Source organism: Mastigoproctus giganteus, chromosome 4 (assembly GCF_048544385.1).
Source record: "Mastigoproctus giganteus isolate SK-2022 chromosome 4, ASM4854438v1, whole genome shotgun sequence".
In the NCBI taxonomy this organism is placed as follows: domain Eukaryota; kingdom Metazoa; phylum Arthropoda; class Arachnida; order Uropygi; family Thelyphonidae; genus Mastigoproctus; species Mastigoproctus giganteus.
The window spans coordinates 170,869,455-170,888,663 of record NC_143578.1 but is presented as its reverse complement, the minus strand read 5'-3'; the positions used below and the strand labels follow the sequence as shown (position 1 = coordinate 170,888,663).

General features: G+C 36.7%; 1 protein-coding gene across 2 annotated transcripts in view; it reads left to right on the top strand.

The window, feature by feature from the left end:
* wds (WD repeat-containing protein wds) overlaps nucleotides 1–19,209 on the top strand; it is a 302,400-nt gene that overhangs the window by 249,545 nt on the left and 33,646 nt on the right. For both annotated transcript variants that reach the window (XM_090371872.1, XM_090371871.1), the window contains exon 13: nucleotides 17,938–18,025. In XM_090371872.1, coding sequence (XP_090227998.1) covers nucleotides 17,938–18,025 — 88 coding nt within the window. The remainder of the gene's footprint in view (nucleotides 1–17,937; nucleotides 18,026–19,209) is intronic.

Genomic DNA, 19,209 nt, shown 5'->3' with positions numbered 1-19,209 from the left:
AAATTAGACACCATAATTTCATAGATTTCTTCCTTCCTATTACCCAAAAAAAGCCATGTACTACCGCCTTAAATGATTGCCAAGCTGCCAATTCAGCCTCCTTTAACTGGGTTCGAACACATCGTCTTTCGAGAGTTTCCTAATTTGGGGTCCTAAAAAAATCCCTTCCTTAAGTTTGGCATATGTTAAATTAGGAAACACTTCTCAAGTATGGAAATCTGTTACCTTCTTTATCTAGTCCCTTCAGGAAATTTGTCATCAATCCAAGTTTGATGTGCAGGGTTGGAAGAAGAAACTTGTTTAATTGCCCTAAAGGAATATATTTTACATGACATTATCCTGGTCTGAACTCGTCCCAGTGTTGCACAGCATAGTGTTCTTCTGTTGCATGGTTGTCCCACAAACACAAAAAACAATATTTTGTGAAACCTACCTGCAAACCAACAAGTAAACCAATAACCTTAAGATCATTGCAACTATATGTTCCAACCATAATCCTGGTATTTAATAGCATGGAAGACCTTGACATGCTTTCATCACTTCCTTTATGTCTAGGTGAATGAAACACAAGAATTGATGGAAATTCGTTGCCATTATTAACATTACCATTAGTAGAGGCATATCATGCAAGAAAGCAAGCTTATACAGCATCAGCCAAAAAAAATGGTCCCATTTCACCCATCCGTTCGTTCCAAATACCTGTCCAGCTCAGCCTTCAATTTATTTAGGTTATCAACTTCCACAACAAAGGATGGAAGTCTGTTCCACCAACCAACTACCCACTGGCTAAAGGCAAAATTCTGCACATCTATCTTACATCTGTCTTTCCTCAATTTGAATTTATGCCCTCTCAGGTGATTATTCTGAAGAAGAGGAAGAATCCCATCAGCATTGAGCATGCTCAAACCATTCAAGGCTTTATACACCTCTATCAGATCACCTCGCCAGTGCCTAGTCTCCACACACTGTAATTTGCAAAACTTAAGCCTTTCTTAAGAACAACCCTTTGTTCCATTCACTAATCTTGTTTCCCTTCTCTGTACTCGTTCCAGCAGCTCTACATCCTTCTTGAAATAAGGCCTCCAGACCTGTATACAGTACTCAAGGTGTGGCCTGACCATTGCCTTATACAAGGAGATAATCACCTCCTTATTCCTGATAGAAAATTTCCTGTATATCATTGACAAGACACCATGAGCTACTCTTGCAGACCGTCTGCACTGCTCAAAAATAACTTCATATCTGCCTGCACAATTACCCTCAGGTCCTTTTTGTTCTCTACCACTGTCAGTGTAGTACTACAGACGTGATACGTTACTCTGGGGTTACTGCTTCCCATATGAGGTACTTTACTTTTGTCAATGTTAAACTTCATTTGCCACCTCTCAGCCCATCTGCTCAACTTTTTTGGATCCTGTTGCAGCAGCGTACTGTCATTAGTGTCTTTAACAACCCTGCCAACCTTCGTATCGTCTGCAAGCTTGGACATTAAGCTTGATATACCATCACCAATATCATTTATAAATACAGAAAACAACAATGGACCCAACACTGAACCCTGAGGGACTCAACTAATAACATTAGTCCACGATAAGCAGTGTCCATAGATTACCACTCTGTCTTCTCCCACTCAACCATCCCTTTATCCACAGCAGCAATTTTCCTCCAGTGCCACACTCCAATTTGTTCAGCAGTCTTTCATGTGCAACAGTATCAAAAGCCTTTCTAAGATCCAAATATATGATATCAAAGTTATTCCCTGCATCCAGTTCCTTTGTGGCCACATCATAGTATCCAATCGAATTGGTCAGGCAAGACTTTCCATTAACAAAACCATGCTGTGTCCGAGCTATAACTGAGGTCTTGTCTCGATGATCCTGCAGTGCTGCTTTACCCAGTGCCTCCATTAATTTTCCTGGAACAGAAGTTAAACTAACAGGTTTGTAATTACTTGTCACCCTTTGATCCTCCTTTGTGAATTGGAGTCACATTTGCACATCTCCAGTCCATGAGTACCTCCCCTGAGTCCAAAGAAGCTGTCATAATTATGGCTAATGGTTTGCTTACTTCCTTTGCTGCCTCCTTTAATATAACTGGATAGATCCCATCCACCCCAGGTGCCTTTTTTATGTTTATCTTCAACAATTTCTCCTCCACTTTCCTCTCAGTTATTACAAAATCATCTAGCTCACTGCCAGAGTTTAATTCACCTCTGGCATTCCCCTCCCTGAATAACTCCTCCTGTGTGAATGTAGATGCAAAATTCTCATTTAGTTTGTTAGCCACCTGGGCAGGATCATCAACAGTTGAACCATCAATATCCATTGGACCAATCTGATTCATCCCTTTCCTTCTAGAGTTTACATAGGTAAAGAACTCTTTGCTGTTTTTCTTTGCATCCTCTGCCAAATTTTTCTCACAATCTGCCTTTGCCTGCCTAATCTCCTTTGTGATTTGATTACAGACCCAGCTTATATCTATCATAGGCTTCCATTTCACCCATTAATTTATATGTATCCCATGCATTTTTCTTCTCTGCCATATGTCTCATTAGTTCATATGACATCCATTTAGGCCTAAACGTTTAACAATATTTCTTAGTTTTTATGTAAACCCTAGTAGCTTCCAAGATAAATTCTTTGAATGCTTCCCATTTTGGATTTGCTGTTGGTAACATCATAAGTTGGTCACACCATATAGAATTAAAATACTGTCTCAGACCACCCTAGTCACCTTTACGAAAGCAAAAACACTTCCCTTTACCACTGATGTTAGTTACCTCTTTGAGTAAATCCCACTTCAGCACACTGTGATCACTGCCACCTAGTGGTTCCTTTATCTGCAGATTCTTAATGCATGAAAAATCACTACTGATAATCATATCAAGACTCTCTAGTTCCCCCCCCCCCCCCGACATGCTGATGTAGAAAACAATTATCCACAAAAGCCTTGCTAGTGTGTGAGTGACCAACCCACAAATTCCAGTCAATATCTGGGAAATTAAAATCCCCCATTATAAGACTCTCTGATTTACTGGCCCACTCTATTTTCCTGTACAGTTTCTTGTTATACTCAGTGGTGAGCTATAGTGGGCTCTCGAGAGCCCATTGTTAATTTTTTTTTTTTTTTTTTTTTTTGAGAACCCATTGTTGAAACAATTATTTATTTTTCAAATGAAATCCTGAATTTAATTATTGAGTATCTAGATCCGGAACTACGGTGGGGGAGCGGGGGCCCCATCCCCAGCATTTTAATGACACAATCGACCAGTTATGTATTTTAAAATTGCTTCAATTTTGAGCTAATTACAGTCGGACCTGATGCCTCCATAGCCAGGTGGGATGGAACAGCAGTGCGTAGCACATGCTTCTTAATTAGACTGCGGTTTGAGCCCGTCACCACCAAATATGGAGGATGCGGAAAGGTCAGAGAATGACCACCGCATATTCCGGAGCAATATGGCCTTAGTTGCTAATGCTCCAAAAAACAAAATACAGTCGGACCTGTTTAACAAACTCCTTCATAGCGAATTTTTTTGAATTCCTCTTGGTTTCTACGGAAACATTTAAAATAATTCCGTAGGACAAACTGATTAAGATAGACAACTTTTGCGCATTGTCCTCACCTCTAGCCTTCAGGTAACTAGAAAGCGCGAATTAAGGGTGAAAGGGGTTACCGTCCCTTTCACCCACAACGTTAATGGTGTCCATAAAACCTATACAGCCACATTCTGAGAAGTCGCGCTAGTTAATATGCTTTCCATATAGGGGATTAAGAAGATTCCCGATACGGTTATAACCTCTTATCAACCTGTGTTGTGTTTCCTCTTTACTTCGACAAGAAGTCGTGTTTTTCAGAGAACTGAGTGATCCACGCGTTTCAGTAAATTTCTCCTCTATGTTTACATGGCCACAGTAGCTGAATATCTGAGTGATTCCGATATTTTGCCCAGTATTCAAAGAATTAGTGACAGCAGCAACGTAGGGGAGGGGGTGGGATTGAGGCAACTAAGATATTAAGTAAACTTTCCAAAGATGAAATGTTGGCAGATTTGGAAACCGCATTGAGGTGTGAAGAAAATGCTCCAAAATATAATGGCATACAGGCAATTGGAAGACAATTTATTAAAAAAAAAAAAAAAAAATGTATCACCAATCTCCAAAAAACCAGTGCAAGTTAAGGATGATTGCTAAAGATCAGTCATGTGTTCGGGCGACGATGAGCAGCTTGTAGCTTACGGATGGCAATGGAGGGTTAGAGCAATTATGCAAATATAATCGTAATCGAATCAAAGTTAATTAAATGTTAAACCAGCTTTTCAATCTGGAATTTCTTAATGATTTAGCACTAATGATCGACATCCAGCAGGAGCTCTCTTACCTTTCAGAAGCTTTACAGAATCACTATGGTAAAAGCAGATAAATTAATTATTCTAACTATCAATGCTATTGCTAATTTGAAAAATTCTGAAGGAAATTATGAATCTAAAATTGAGAGCATGTTGAAGTTGAAAGAATTTAAAGGAATCGAAAGTAAGAATACATTTAAAAATTTACCTCGTGACACATTATTAAACATTCGCAAATTTTTGTAATTTCTGGAAGACCAGATACAATGGATTTATGATAACCAAAGTAACTGATGTGTACCTGCGATTGCAACATTTCTAAATGACTCTAGAAAACAGTGTTGATGGAAGTACCTTGTAGTTGAAATGACATACGCCACAGTTCGAGGCACCTAACAATGGAATGTTACGAAAATGCGAGACGAAAAAATAAATTGTTCACAAATATTTGTATTGTTGCAGTCATACTTACTTCAGGAAGTATGATTGTGACGTCATACTATTAAAAGGTTAGAACTTGAGATGCTATCCTATTCAGGTATCATTGTAAAGGGGGGGGACTAGGCTGACTCGAGATATCACACCGGTCACGTAAAATGCGTCACGCACTCTAATCACACTACTAGTGGGTGCTCGGTGCAGACTAGTAGTGTGAACATGGGAAGCACCTCTGGCGGAAGTCTGTCGCGCATGACGTCATTCGCGGCAGGAATCCCCAAGGATGTTTCATATCAAAAAGTGGGCAAAACTGAGAACCCATTGTTAAAGTATTTACAGCGCACCACTGATTATACTCATCAGAGTCATTAGGCCTATAGCACACTCCTACTCTCAATTTTGATCTCCCTATGCTTATGTCACACCAAACTGACTTGACACTGCACTGTCCAGCGATGTCGACTGGCTTCACTTCCTTGGATTTTGTGTTTCTTAAGTAATAGCATAATTTCTCCTTCCTGTACACATTGTACTCCCCAAATTCCAGTTCTGCATTCCTTATATCTGTGTGACACCACGTCTCTGATATCCCAACAGTATCTGCCTTTGATGTTTTGAGCAATACCTCAAATTCATCAAATTTATTTACCAAACTCCTAGCATTGGTGTATATGCAAGTATACATGCACCTGTTCCTATTTTTAGCTACCCTAACACAACCCATATATTTACTTGTACCACAATGACTCCCATTCCAATAGAAGCAGTGCAAGAATCGCTTTCACCTCTGCCAGTGGCTACTGCTAATCTATTAGTCCTTGTAATCCCCCAAGCTAGCAGTTTTCTGACCCACCTAACACTGCCTTGATAGCATCAGCAAATATCCTTGCACCCTTTCTATTTATGTGTATCCCATCCCTGTAGAAGCAGTCTCTCCTGTTAAAAAGTACAGACCAGGCTGAAAAACATTCTTGAGTCTTGCACAATCTTTCCAGGGCCGATTGATCGACAAGGCTCTCATCACATACTCCCTCCTATTGTGTCTGGGCAGAATTGCTGACACTTTCAAATTTCAGCCCTAATTTATGGCTTTTTTTTCAACAGTGACGTGTACTTGTTAAGTACACATCATTGTCTCCTACTCCAGTCCACCAGTCTCCTACTCTTAATACCATTAGTGCCAATGTGTACAACAATATCACCTTTTGAAAGGTTGATATCAACAATATCACCTTATTAAGCAAAACTGCTTTTAAACTTAATTTTGAGGCCTCTATGAATAAACGGCATTCATCTGACTTATGCACGACACCTAGTTCTTTCAGAAGTCCAATAATGTCTTTGCAAAAACACATACTGTCCTCCATATTAAATATTTCAAAAACTTTTCATACCGTTTTCAAAACACTGAAATATTTGTTCCTGCTGCTGTTAGTATATTCCATTGCTGTAACCTAGAACCTAACAGTTCGGCTTGCTCTTTCAGCAAATTTAAGTCTTGCAAATCATTTAACTCACCTTGTTTGATTAAATATACCTCACTGTCGAACTTACTGGCTGATAGTCGGCATCTTGTGAAGCTGGATGAAGCTTCCGGGGGATCCTCAACTTGAACTTGATCACTATTATCTTTCCCACTACTGTTATCCCAAGTTTTCGGGAATTGCAGTTTTCACTGAATTGCAGAAGGTATATTTGGATATATTATAGCATGTTTGGTTTTTTTTTTTTTTTTTACCAGATATATTTGTCATACAGAAGTAGCAGTCATTAATGTGGTTAGATGGTTCTTGCCAAACCATAGGGACTGCAAAAGGTAATGCTTTGAGTTTTCCATGTAACCACTTCCTAAGTGGTTACATGGAAAATTTTCTTTTGAGTTTTTGGGGTAAACCATCCACACGCATAACAGAAATTGTCTACAATGAATAAACAGACACATAGGAAGTGTCTGCTTATTCATTGTAGCACTAAATGAATTTCTGAAAATGTAAATTCAGTTTTGAACAAACAATACAATAAAAAAAAACACATTCAATTTTTATCAGTACACAGTATGGACTTGGCAGCTTACTAGCTCTACTCGTGGGAAAACACTGAAAGGAAAAATATTTGTGAATTGGCAGATAGAGCCGGAAATTATTTTACTGCTACCACAAGGGTTGCTGGCCACGCCTTCCTGCTCTCAAGGGGCTGTTTATGTTTGGAGGATAGATTTACAACCCTGAACATATCACAAGTTAATACTTGGAATATCTTGGTTCAAATTGTAAATTGTTGAATCGGAATTTGAACCTAAGATTGGGGCAGGCAGAGACATTTCTAGGGTCATCTCTCACTATGGCTGAATTAATTAACCACTGGCAAATATTTCTTGACAGAAATATCATTTTTTTTTTTTTTTTTTTTTTCCTTCTATAAAATCAGAAGAAAATGGTTCTTCAAATCAGGTGCTTTTCCATCCAAGTAGATTAAAAACTGCTTCATGCACATATGCAACAATGCGTGGTAAACATGGTAAACATGGTAAACTTCTGAAATTTATGAATTAATAGATGACCCTCATAACTAAATAGGTATATGGGAAACTCAATTGAAGAAATAAAATGAAAGTTTTAAAAGATGTGGCAAAAGAACTTCAGTTTTACACCCTCCAAGTTTTCTATGCATTATTCTCAAGTAAGATTAGTGAGACGAAGAATTTGCATACCAGTGCACTTTTATTAGATGGCCTTAAAATTAGTAACGTAATTTTGTTTACTGCAACCTGTAACAACTCGATGAACGGAAACTGAACTGAAGACTAGATGATCAGAAAACTCACTACACTCATCATTATGGGTGACTTCGATGCTAAGGTTGAAAAGAGACAAAACAGCACAGAAAGGGAAACTATAGGAAATTTTGCAATTGGTGAAAGAGGTGATAAGACTTGTGGAATTTGCAGAATCTCAAGCAATGTCAGTAATGAACACTTTTTTTTTTTTTTTCAAGAAAACAGTGAATAGAAAGTGGACATGGAAGAGCACAAATGGATTAACAACTAATGAAGTTGACTTCATTCTCACTAACAGAAGATATATTGTGAACAATATTATGTTGGTCCTTGAGGTTGTCACAGGCATTCTCTCAGATAGGCCAGACAAGCTGTACTTGCTACCTGGGAGTCTAAAACGCTGATGTAACTGATATTTGGGTGACATTCAAGTCAAGTGGACCCAGTTTTGGTGAAGTCCGGATGGTTGGTCTGTGACAGCCAAATCCTCTGCTTACACCTTCGCGATGGTAGGACTGTTAGTAATCCTGGGTATAACCTCCATGCACAAGCACGCTGTAGGTGACCACCTAGGTGTGAACCAACGTAAGCAGGGGTTGAGGTGTGGCACCCACGCCACATGGAGGAATGCTGCCCCTCTGTGTTACCAGGCAATACTACGTGGTAGATGACTCATCACCGTGCAATACCACTACTTTGCTTATTGGAGGCTTGAAGTGGTGGAACTCATGTTTAGTCTCAAGAGCTAAGTTACTGTCAACCCTCCCCATCTCTTCCATCATGCGGTATGACTGAGGTTATGATGAACATCATGGCAAGATCCAATCTTCCTTACACTTCAAGGGTACAGCTCTAAAACAGCGTTTGCAGGCCAGCTGCTAGTTAGTACACCGGACCGAACCTATTGCTAACTGTTTAGGAGGCTTCAGGATCAGCTAGTGTGACTGGAGGGAGTCCGAGTAGTGTGTATGCAGGGGGAATTGTGGAGGCCACGTTATGTCAAGGATCTGGGTATATTTTTACCATGTGTATGCCATATCCAAAAATTTCATTACTTCATACAGCATGTCCCTTCCCCCTCCTTTTTCTTACTATTGATTACACTGTGATGAACTGACAAGGACAAAATTGAATACACAGAGTTATGCAAAGCCATTAGAAAGAGACTCAGAGAGGACATAAGAAGATTTAACACAAGAAAAGTAGAACAAGCATTAAGGGAAACCAAAGGATTTCAATCAGCAGTCAGGAGCAGTAATATAGAAAGACAAATGATACTGAATCTGAAGAATAGTGATGGTGTACTTATAAATAGCAGAGAAGGCATAATTCACATAGCATAAAACTACTATAAAGTATTATACAAATTTTGTATAAGGAGCAAGGGAATGATGCCAGCAGTGAGGAAGATGGATCACAAATTTGCAACACATACGAGATACACGATATCCTTCCTGATGAGATAGAACATGCATTGATGAAAATGAAGAATTAAAATGTCCTGGGTGAAGATGAAGTTATTATAGACTTGTTAAAATTGGGAGGATGAGACATGACACAGAAACTGGCTGGACTCTTTGCAAAATATATTAAGAAAGGCATGACCCCTAAGGAATGGAATAACGAAATCATAATTTTGCTACATAAGAAATTAGATAAATTGGAAATTATTAGTTTGTTTTCCTACATCTATAAGTTGTTCACAAGGGTCGTTACTAACAGATTAGAAAGAATACTTGTTGGGAATCAATCGAAACAGCAAGCTGGCTTTAGGACAGGTTTCTCAACTGTGGATCACCTTCACATAATATCACAGCTAATGGAGAAAGCATATGAATATAAAACACCATTATGTCTGGCATTTGTGGATTATGAAAAGGCATTTCACTCCATACAGCATAAGGCAATGTTTAGAGCAATCTAAAGACAAGGCATAGACACCCGATACATTTTGATTTTGAAGAAAATATATAAGAATGCTATCTCCTTTATTAGACTACACAAAGGCATGTAAACGCTAGAAGGAAAGGGAGAATCAGATTGGACCACTTAAACATAGACGGGTTGACTATTAATGATCATGCTCAGGTAGCTGATAAACTGAGTGTTTTGCATCTACATTCACACATGAGGAGTTATTCAATGAGGGGGAGTGCCAGAAGTTTATCAAATGCTAACAGGGAGCCAAGTGATTTTGTAATAACTGAGAGCAAAGTGGAGGAGAAATTGATGAAGTTAAACATAAGGAAGGCACCTGGGGCGGAAGGGATCTATCTAGTTTTATTAAAGGAGGCGGCAAAGGAAGTAAGCAAACGTTTAGCCATAATTATGACAGCTTCCTTGTACTCAGGGGAGCTCCCCATGGACTGGAAGTGTGCAAATGTATCACCAGTTCACAAAGGGGGTTCAAAAGGTGACACAAGTAACTATAGACCTGTTAGTTTAACTTCTGTTCTGGAAAAAATAATGGAATCACTGGTTAAAGAAGCATTGCAGGATCATCTATACAAGACTGCAGTAATTGTTAAGACACAGCACAGGTTTGTTAAAGGGAGCTCTTGTCTGACTAGTTTAATTGGATACTATGATGTGGTCACAAAGGAACTGAATGCCAAAAATGATTTTGATGTCATATACTTGGATTTCAGGAAAGCTTTTGATACTGTTGCACATGGATGACTGCTGTACAAATTGGAGAGGTATGGCATTAAGGGTAAGTTGCTACAATGGGTAAAGGGATGGTTAAGTGAGAAAAAACAGAGTGGTAATCAATGGACACTGCTCTTCATGGACAAATGTTATTAGTGGAGTTTCCCGGGGTTCGGTGTTGGGCCCATTGTTTTGTATATTTATCAATGATATTGATGGAGGTATATCAGATTTAATGTCCAAGTTTGCAGATGATACAAAGGTTGGCAGGGTTGTTAATGACAGTAAAGACAGTATGCTACTCCAGCTGGATATAAATAAGTTGGAGAAATGGGCTAAGAAGTGGCACCTGAAGTTTAACATTGACAAATGCAAAGTACTGCATATGGGTAGCAGTAACCGAAGAGAAATGTACCAAGTGTGTGGCACTATATTCAGGGAAGTGGAAAGTGAAAAAGACTTGGGGGTAATAGTGCAGTCAAATATGAAGTTCGCTGAGCAGTGTAGACTGGCTTCCAGGGCAGGTCATGGAGTCTTGTCAATGATATATTGGAATTTTGCTAGCAGGGATATGGAGGTGATTATCCCATTATGCAAGGCAATGGTCAGGCCACACCTAGAGTACTGTGTACAGGTCTGGAGGCCTCATTTTAGGAAGTATGTAGAGTTGTAGAATAGATGTGTGGAATTTGCTCTTAGCCAGGGGGTAGTTGATTGGTGTAGCAGGCTTCCATCTTTTGTTGTGGAAGCTAATAGCCTAAATAAATTTAAGGCTGAGCTGGACATGTATTTGGAACGAATGGAGGGGTGAAATGGGAGGGTTTTTTTTGGCTGATGCTGTATAAGCTTGCTTTCTTGCATGATATGCATCTACTAATATTAGGTAGGTGGTCATAATGTTTTGGCTCATCAGTGTATATATAATAAAAAAATATATTATATGATAGTTATTATAAAAATATAACTATAAACAAAATTGCAATTCATAATATAAATTATATATACTTATATAATAATTTTATTCTTTATATAGAGGTACTAAATAAACTTCAATTATAGATCACCACAAAATTAAAAAGCTACTGTACAATGAATACTGTACACCTTTTTATAATGAAACCAGTATATAAATTAAAAAAAATAATAATAATAAAATGTTTTAAGTAACTTCAACCTAAATTATGTGACACCCTGGTTGAAACCCAATGATTTAGAGGAAAACCTTAATGCATTATGGAGAGTTAGTAAGGATTTCGGACTAAAGATATGGCTAAAACAAAAGTAATGATGAACAAGTATTCCACAGAAAGGGATAATTATTGAAGGGGTAGAAATTAAAAAGGTGGGTTCATATACTTATCTTTGATAAGTCATTAGCTGTAACAATGATAAATGGATGGAAGTCAAGAGAAGAATAAATTTCGGATGTATAACATTCAGAAAATATAGTCACCTCAGCATCCGCTCAATATTCTTTTGGTGAGTGCCTAAATTTCACTTATGGAAGTGAAATTTGGGCACTCACCAAAAGAATGGAAGAGAAGCTGAAAACTGCGCAGCAAAGAATGAAACTAATTGTATTAGGAATCAAACCATTGCATAAGAAGAGAAACACGTGTATTAGGCAGGAAACACAAGTAAAGGACATTCTTATTAAAACTAAAGAACTGAAATGGACTTGGGGAGGACACACAGCTCAAAGACATGATGACAGATGGACTAAGAAAATAACAGAATGATACCCAAAAGGAGCTATAAGAAAACCTGTAAGAATACGATGGAGATGGACAGATGAAGTGGAAGAGTTCGTGGGTAGTAAATGGATGGCCATTGCACAAAACAGAAGTTGCTGGAGAGGCCTTCATCTGCAGTGGATTGAAAATGGCTGATGGTGTATCTACTCATTTTTGCCATTGCTTAAATTGAATTGCATGAAAAATGTTAAATATTAAAAATAATTGATAGAAATTGATGGATTATGATAAATCTGCAAAGCAACAGTCAGTTATTTTCTATACGATATTTCTGAGTGTTAGTTATTAAAATTTATTTTATGCAGTATTTTTACTTTTGTAGTACATATTTTGTCTATTTAAGTAAATTAAAGTGGAAGTTGTTTTTCTGTATATTAGAAAAAGTGAAGCAGAATTTAATTGAAAAGTAATTATTTTGAAATAATTAATTTTCAGCAATATCCAGTAGAACAAAATTTCAATACACCCCCCCCCCCCATGAATTTGTTGTAATGCGATTTCTCTCTCTCTCTCTCTGTGCGTGTGCGTGTGTGTGTGTGTGTGTGTGTGTGTGGTAAGCGCCAATTATAGTGATCACTGGTTATTAGAATCAGCCGCTCAATAGAATCAAATTTCAGAGAACCAATCCAAATCAGTAAAATGCACTACACTTTCATCGTTTACTAGAATCACATTTTCGGTTATAAGAATAAATTTTGAAAGCCTCTGTGATATTTTTCTAAAACACATTTCTGGAGGTTACATTTACAGAGGTTACAACCATAAAACAATTTCAAGTTTCAGGTTTATTGGGCTTTTCTGTTAGTGCGATAATACCGATAGTTGGAATTCTGTGTGTTCACGTTATTATGGTGAAATGTGTTTCCCCTTTGCTGAAATCTGCTCTTCATTTCTATATTTAACTTTGTCTCACTTGTGTGTGTTGCGTTAGTTTCAATTTGTGTGCCGTGTACTTTGTTATTGGTTGATACTTATCTTTTTTTTTACTGTGTTTTAAATTTTACTACCAAAAAAAAAAAAAAGTCAGTGGACAGAAAGTGAATTTGAGTGTAAAAGATAAGTTATGAATTATAGAAATGTACAATAAATGTAACTTAGGCAATATGTCTCAAAGGGAAGTGGCAGTAAAATTAGGAGTACCTCAGTCACCTTTATCAAAATTATTAAAATCATATCACACATTAAACACTAATGTAATTAGTGAAACCAGAAAAAAAGGAAGCATGAAGGAAAATGCCGAACAGTAGATGCTCTGTTCGTTTGGTTCAAACAGGCCAACTCGTTTAATGCATCAATTAATCGTAGCATTCTTCTTTAAAAAAAACTAATGATTTTGCTGAAAAATTACATGAAGAGTTTAAGGCGACAGATGGATGGCCGACAAGATGGAAGGAGAAGCATGATATTGTTTACAAAAAACTTTACAGAGAAAAACAGGATTCCGATGGTTCTGCACCTGAAAACCTCTTGGCAAACTGTGTTAAGCACTTATAATCCTGAAGACATTTTTAATACAGATGAAAGAGTTGTACTACAGGGATACCCCTGACCACTGCATGATTTTTAAAAATTCCTCTGTCTGCAGGAAAGAAGATCAAGGACAGGATTACAGTTCTTTTAACATGCAACATGATGGGAACAATCAAGATGAAGCCGTTAGTTATATGCAAGAGTAAATCGCCTAGATGTTTTAAAAGAGTAAAACGGCTACCTGTTGAATATGCCAATAATACCAATGCTTGGATGACAGCTTCTTTATTTGAAGATTATCTTCATAAATGGGATTTGAAATTGGATAAGAAAAACAAAAAAATTGCATTGTTTTTGGACAACTGCCCAGCTCATCCAAAGTTGACTTTCAAAAACATTGAATTAGTTTTTCTACCTTCAAATACCACATCACTGATTCAACCTCTCGACCAGGGAATAATAAAAACCTTTAAAACCTTTTTATAGATCGGATATGAGGGGAAAAATCATCCAGTCTATAGATGAAGGTTTGGGAACATCATCCGATATCGCAAAGCAGATAACTGTTCTAGAGCACTTCATATGACAATGAGTGCCTGGAATGAAATTTCCGAAACCTGCATTAGCAACTTTTTCAAAAAATGTGGATTAATTATTCATGATGGGTGACTAAGTCACGATACTGATCACGTTGAAAAGCCTGAAGACATGGCTGAACAGGAGTTTAATGATTGGGTGGACATAGATGGTGATCTACAAGTTACTACAGTTTTAACAGATGAAGAAATTGCCCAGTCTGTTACTGATAATTTTGCTGAGGAGGAAAATGAAGAACGGTAAACTCGTCAAGCTATAGCCATCCTGAGGAGAGCGCTGGAAGAAACTCGTGCGAGTGATCGTGAATATTTCAATATTGTACAACACCGTTATACAATATTGAAAAATCTATAAATAGACTTTGTAATGATAATTTAAAGCAATCCAAAATAAGTGACTATTTTAAATTATAATCATATTACAAAGTGTTATGTTTAATTAATATGTATATTAATTAAGCTATGTGCGTAAGTAAAATTTATTTTTATTTTGTTAACCTGTGGATAATATTCTTATGATTTTTACATATCATTTAATTGATAATAAAGTGTAAATTTGTGCTTTATATCTTTATTTTACAGCCTCTCAATAATATTTGTCGATTTTCGCTAATTGGAATCGCTGTTTACTAGAATCAAAATTCAATTTGCAAACATGATCACTATAACTGGGTGCTTACTATATATATATATCCTCTGATCCAGTAATGTAATATGCCATTCTCAAAAGGCAAAGCATTTTGCAAACTTTAGCTGGGAATAATTGACAAAAAGCCAATTCCTATCATTATTATGATGCCTATATATTATTTGAATCAAAGAACTAGAATTAAATGAATAAGTCCATCTTGTATAAACATGATTTTTGTTGTATGATAATGACAAACATCAATGATATAAAAATATTTAAAAGATTAATTTATAAAAAAAAAAAAAATTTTGTAACAAAAGCTGTAATTTAATCAGCTAACTGCAATATGGAAACTGACCCAAACTGAAATTTTGAACAGAAGTGCAAATACTCCTTGTGGCACACTGTAAAAATACTACCTATAGTGCTGAAACAGTAGCATTTGATAGAATTATGGCAGTGAAAAAAAAAATTAGTCAAAAAAGACTTTAGGCATGACATAGCCAAGTGAAAGTTCAGTGTCATATGCCCTTTGAGTTAACCGTGGTTCAAGTTCATACGACTGTTAATTATAATTAACAATGGTATTCATCATCTATTCTAAACTCCTCTGACTCAGTTGTTTTGCTGGAGTATGCACCAGAACGTTTTTTTCATCATATGGCTTCCATCTGCTGATGTCACAAACAATTGTTAGGGTTTGTGTGTTGAGGTGTTGGCTTAGCACACTTGGAGATGATAGAGGTGATTATTTGATGTTAGAAACAGATGCACATGAATTTTATGCATCGATTGGAGGTAGATTTCAGCTTCATTGATTGAATTGAAAACTGCCAATTTTTCTAATTAATTTTACAGCTATGTTCCATTCCATAAGATGATCTCGGCATTTCTGGCAATAATTTTTTAAATCATTTTTAATTTCTGTAATGTTTGCTTAACAGTTTAATGTTATTCTTCATTCTTTGCTTCGTCTTCCTTTTGTTGACAAAGTTCAGATTGATCTTCATTGACAGGTCCTTCCAATTGTGTCACCAACAACTCTTCAATCTCTATCTCTTCTTTCTTTAGGTGCCTGCTGCACCTCTAATTGTGGGAAATCCTTGAAACCCACCAATGTATTCTGGTCACTTTCTTACCAGTGATCACAGTGCATAGCAGTTAATTGTATCACTTTGACTTCATCTTCAGATGTTTTAACTTCATTTTGACTTCTTCAGATGTTTTAATAGCTTCTTTCATGCTGCCAAAATGTTAAAAAGTGATCAGCCTCGATTGTGTCCAAAATATGGCACCAGAATCAGTTTCAATGATGTTTCAATGATAAAAATTAAATTTTAAATATTTTAATGGAAAAAGTATTGTTGTAACCACCATCCCTATAAATAACTGAAATCATGCATCTTCCAATGCTTTCACCTTCATCCACTTGTGATCTGCTGAGAAACTCAAGAACAAAGATGTGAAGTTTCAGCAACTTGGATTTATATTTTAATAACTAAAAACTGTAGCCTTAACTGCCATGAATGGTAATTAATGCAGTGCATTTGTACAGAAGTAATCTTTCTTCTTGCAGTAAAGATGTTAGTATTATTATTCAGTAACATTGCTAACTTAAACCTAGCCTTGGCCAAGTGATGTGTACTTCATTTTAATAAAAATGAAGTACACTTATCACTTCAAATAGAGAGTCACAAAACTCTATTTGAATTGTATGATGCTACAATATGCAATCCATTGTTAAATGAGAGTTATGTATGGTTGCCATCAGTAATTTTAGTTTTTTTGAGTGCCATGGAATATAAACTTCATATTCTGTTTTTTTTGAGATACTTAGTCTAAATGAGAAGTAACCAAACTACAGCATATACTACTAGTAACATTGTAGTTCTTATCAAGGCATGTCTTGCAATGTAAAAACAAAACGTTCCACTTTTATTGTCAGAAATTATGATCCCAGTTTCAGTTTGACAGGAAGTTTATGATTACCTTTCAGCATTAGTTTAATGCAGGTAGGTAGAGCCGCCTCGTGACAACAGTTCAGTGAATATGAACCTTAGTTCGTTAACCTCAGGCCATGCCTTGAGTACTGTGTACAGGTCTGGAGGCCTCATTTTAGGAAGGATGTAAATTTGCTTGAACATGTGCAGAGAAGGGCAACAAGATTGGTGAGGAGCCTGAAAGGATCCTCTTACCAAGAGAGGCTGGAGACTAGGCACCTGCAAGGTGATCTGATTGAGGTGTATAAGGCCTTGAATGGGTTGAGCATGCTGAATTCTGATGGGATTATTCCACTTGTTCAGATTACAAACCTAAGGGGGCATAAATTCAAATTGAGGAAAGACAGCTGTAGAATAGATATGTGGAAATTTGCCTTTAGCCAGCCTGTGGTTAATTGCTGGAACAACCTTCCATCTGTCGTTGTGGAAGTTGATAGGTTAAATAAATTTAAGGAGGAACTGGACAAACATTTAGAGGGAATGGTTGTGTGAATTTTTTTGGCTGATGCTACATGAGCTCATAACTTGCTTTCTTGTATCAGATGCCACGATTACTATTACCTCTGTTAAATTTAATGAGTAAATACTCATTTGTTTGCAAGAAAACAATGTTTATTTTATAAACATTGTTTTCTTGCCTTTAATAATATTTCAAGTGCTCAGCATGAAATTCCTTTAAGTAGTTGCCAAAAATATTAGATGGTGCCAGGAATAGATCAGTGTTGTGATGGAAGAAAGGGATTAAATTTCCTCTAAGAGCCCAACTTTAAAGAAGTTATTGTGTGGGATTTTTTAAAATCATTTTTGTACAAAAATTGTAACCAAATTCTTAAATGTAGTCTTGATTTATCACTCATTCAGTTTTCCTTGGGTGGCCTCTGAATATGCCCCTGTGTGACATGCCACACATTTCCATAATATCTAAAATCACATCTAATTTTAAAAGATCACAAATAAAAAAAAAAAAAAATACAAAACAAAATTAAATTGAATTTCAGGTACAAAATGCATGTGTTTGAATGTGCATGATCAACGGCATGATCAAAGCAGCATATTGAGGTATTAAAAAACCATTTATTTATGTTTATTATCAATTACGTTTCGAAAAATTAATTTTCATAATTAATAAATTTGATTTATTGCAAATTATCTCACGCACCCCACTTTGGAGACCACTGGTATAAATCATAGTACTTTTCTAAGAGCCATACCAATATACTTGTATAACTGTGCAGTTTTCTTTTTAAAATATTAAGGAGAAATTTTTCCTTTTAGTGGATTGTATCAGGATCTGAAGATAACATGGTGTATATTTGGAATCTACAGACTAAAGAGGTTGTACAGAAACTTCAGGGTCATACAGGTATGAAAACAAATTTTTATTTTCATAATTTAAAAATGATTCAAAATAGTAAATACCAACAGATCATTTTATTTCTCAGCAAACTAAATTACAATCTTTAGTGTAATTATTGTTATTAATGTTTACTTCACTACCAATGTATCTGGATACAGGTTTCCCCTCTCTCTCTCTCTCTCTCTCTTCATTAAAAAAACTAGTTTTTACATTTGTGTATGCTGTGAAAATGCCCCAAGTGGACCACTGTTTTGAGTATACGTGACTGCCACTTACATTGGTGCAAAATTCAAGCCCAGGTAAATAGAGAAGGCATGGATAGCATCAGAAGCTTAACTACTGAACAGCATTAGCACTTCTTTTGCTGATTTCTCCACATATTTTTTTATTCCTTTTTCCTTTTGGGCAATGAACTGAGGACAATGATCATGGTGTTCTCCTTGTGCAAGAGCAATATATGTGAAAAGCAGTAGTGAAGTGTAACTTAGTAGTGTAACTTTGAGTTACAGAATACAACAGCATAGCCAGGACTGCTGGGCTACAATGTAGTTAGAAGCAGAAGTTACAGTAATGCAGGTTAATATCCTGTGTTTTTCTCATAGGGTCTGTACGGACTAATAGAACAGTAGCCGCTAGCAGAAGTGAAAGTGATTCTTGCACTGCTTCTATTGGAATGAGCAGCAGCCTGAAAAACAAGGTGTAGGGGATTTCAGAGATTGATGGGAGTCATTACAGAACAAGTAAATACATAGGCTGTGTTAGGGTAGCTAAGAATAGGAACAGGTGCATGTATACTTGCGTGTACACCAATGCTAGGAATTTGGTAAATAAATTTGAATTTAGGTGTTGTCAAAACATCAAAGGCTGATATTGTTGGGATATCAGAGACGTGGTGTCACATTGATATAAGGAATGTAGAAATGGAATTTGGGGAGTACAATGTGTACAGTAAGGGAAGTGGGGTTGTGCTATTAGTTAAGAAACACATAAAATCCAAGAAAGTACAGCCAGTCGACATGGCTGGACAGTGCATTGTCGAGTCAGTTTGGTGTGACATATGCACTGGGAAAACAAAATTGAGAGTAGGAGTGTGTTATAGGCCTGATGAGTATAATAAACAACTGTACAGAGAAATAGTGGGCCAGTAAATCAGAGAGTCTTATAATGGGGGAATTCAATTTCCCAGATAT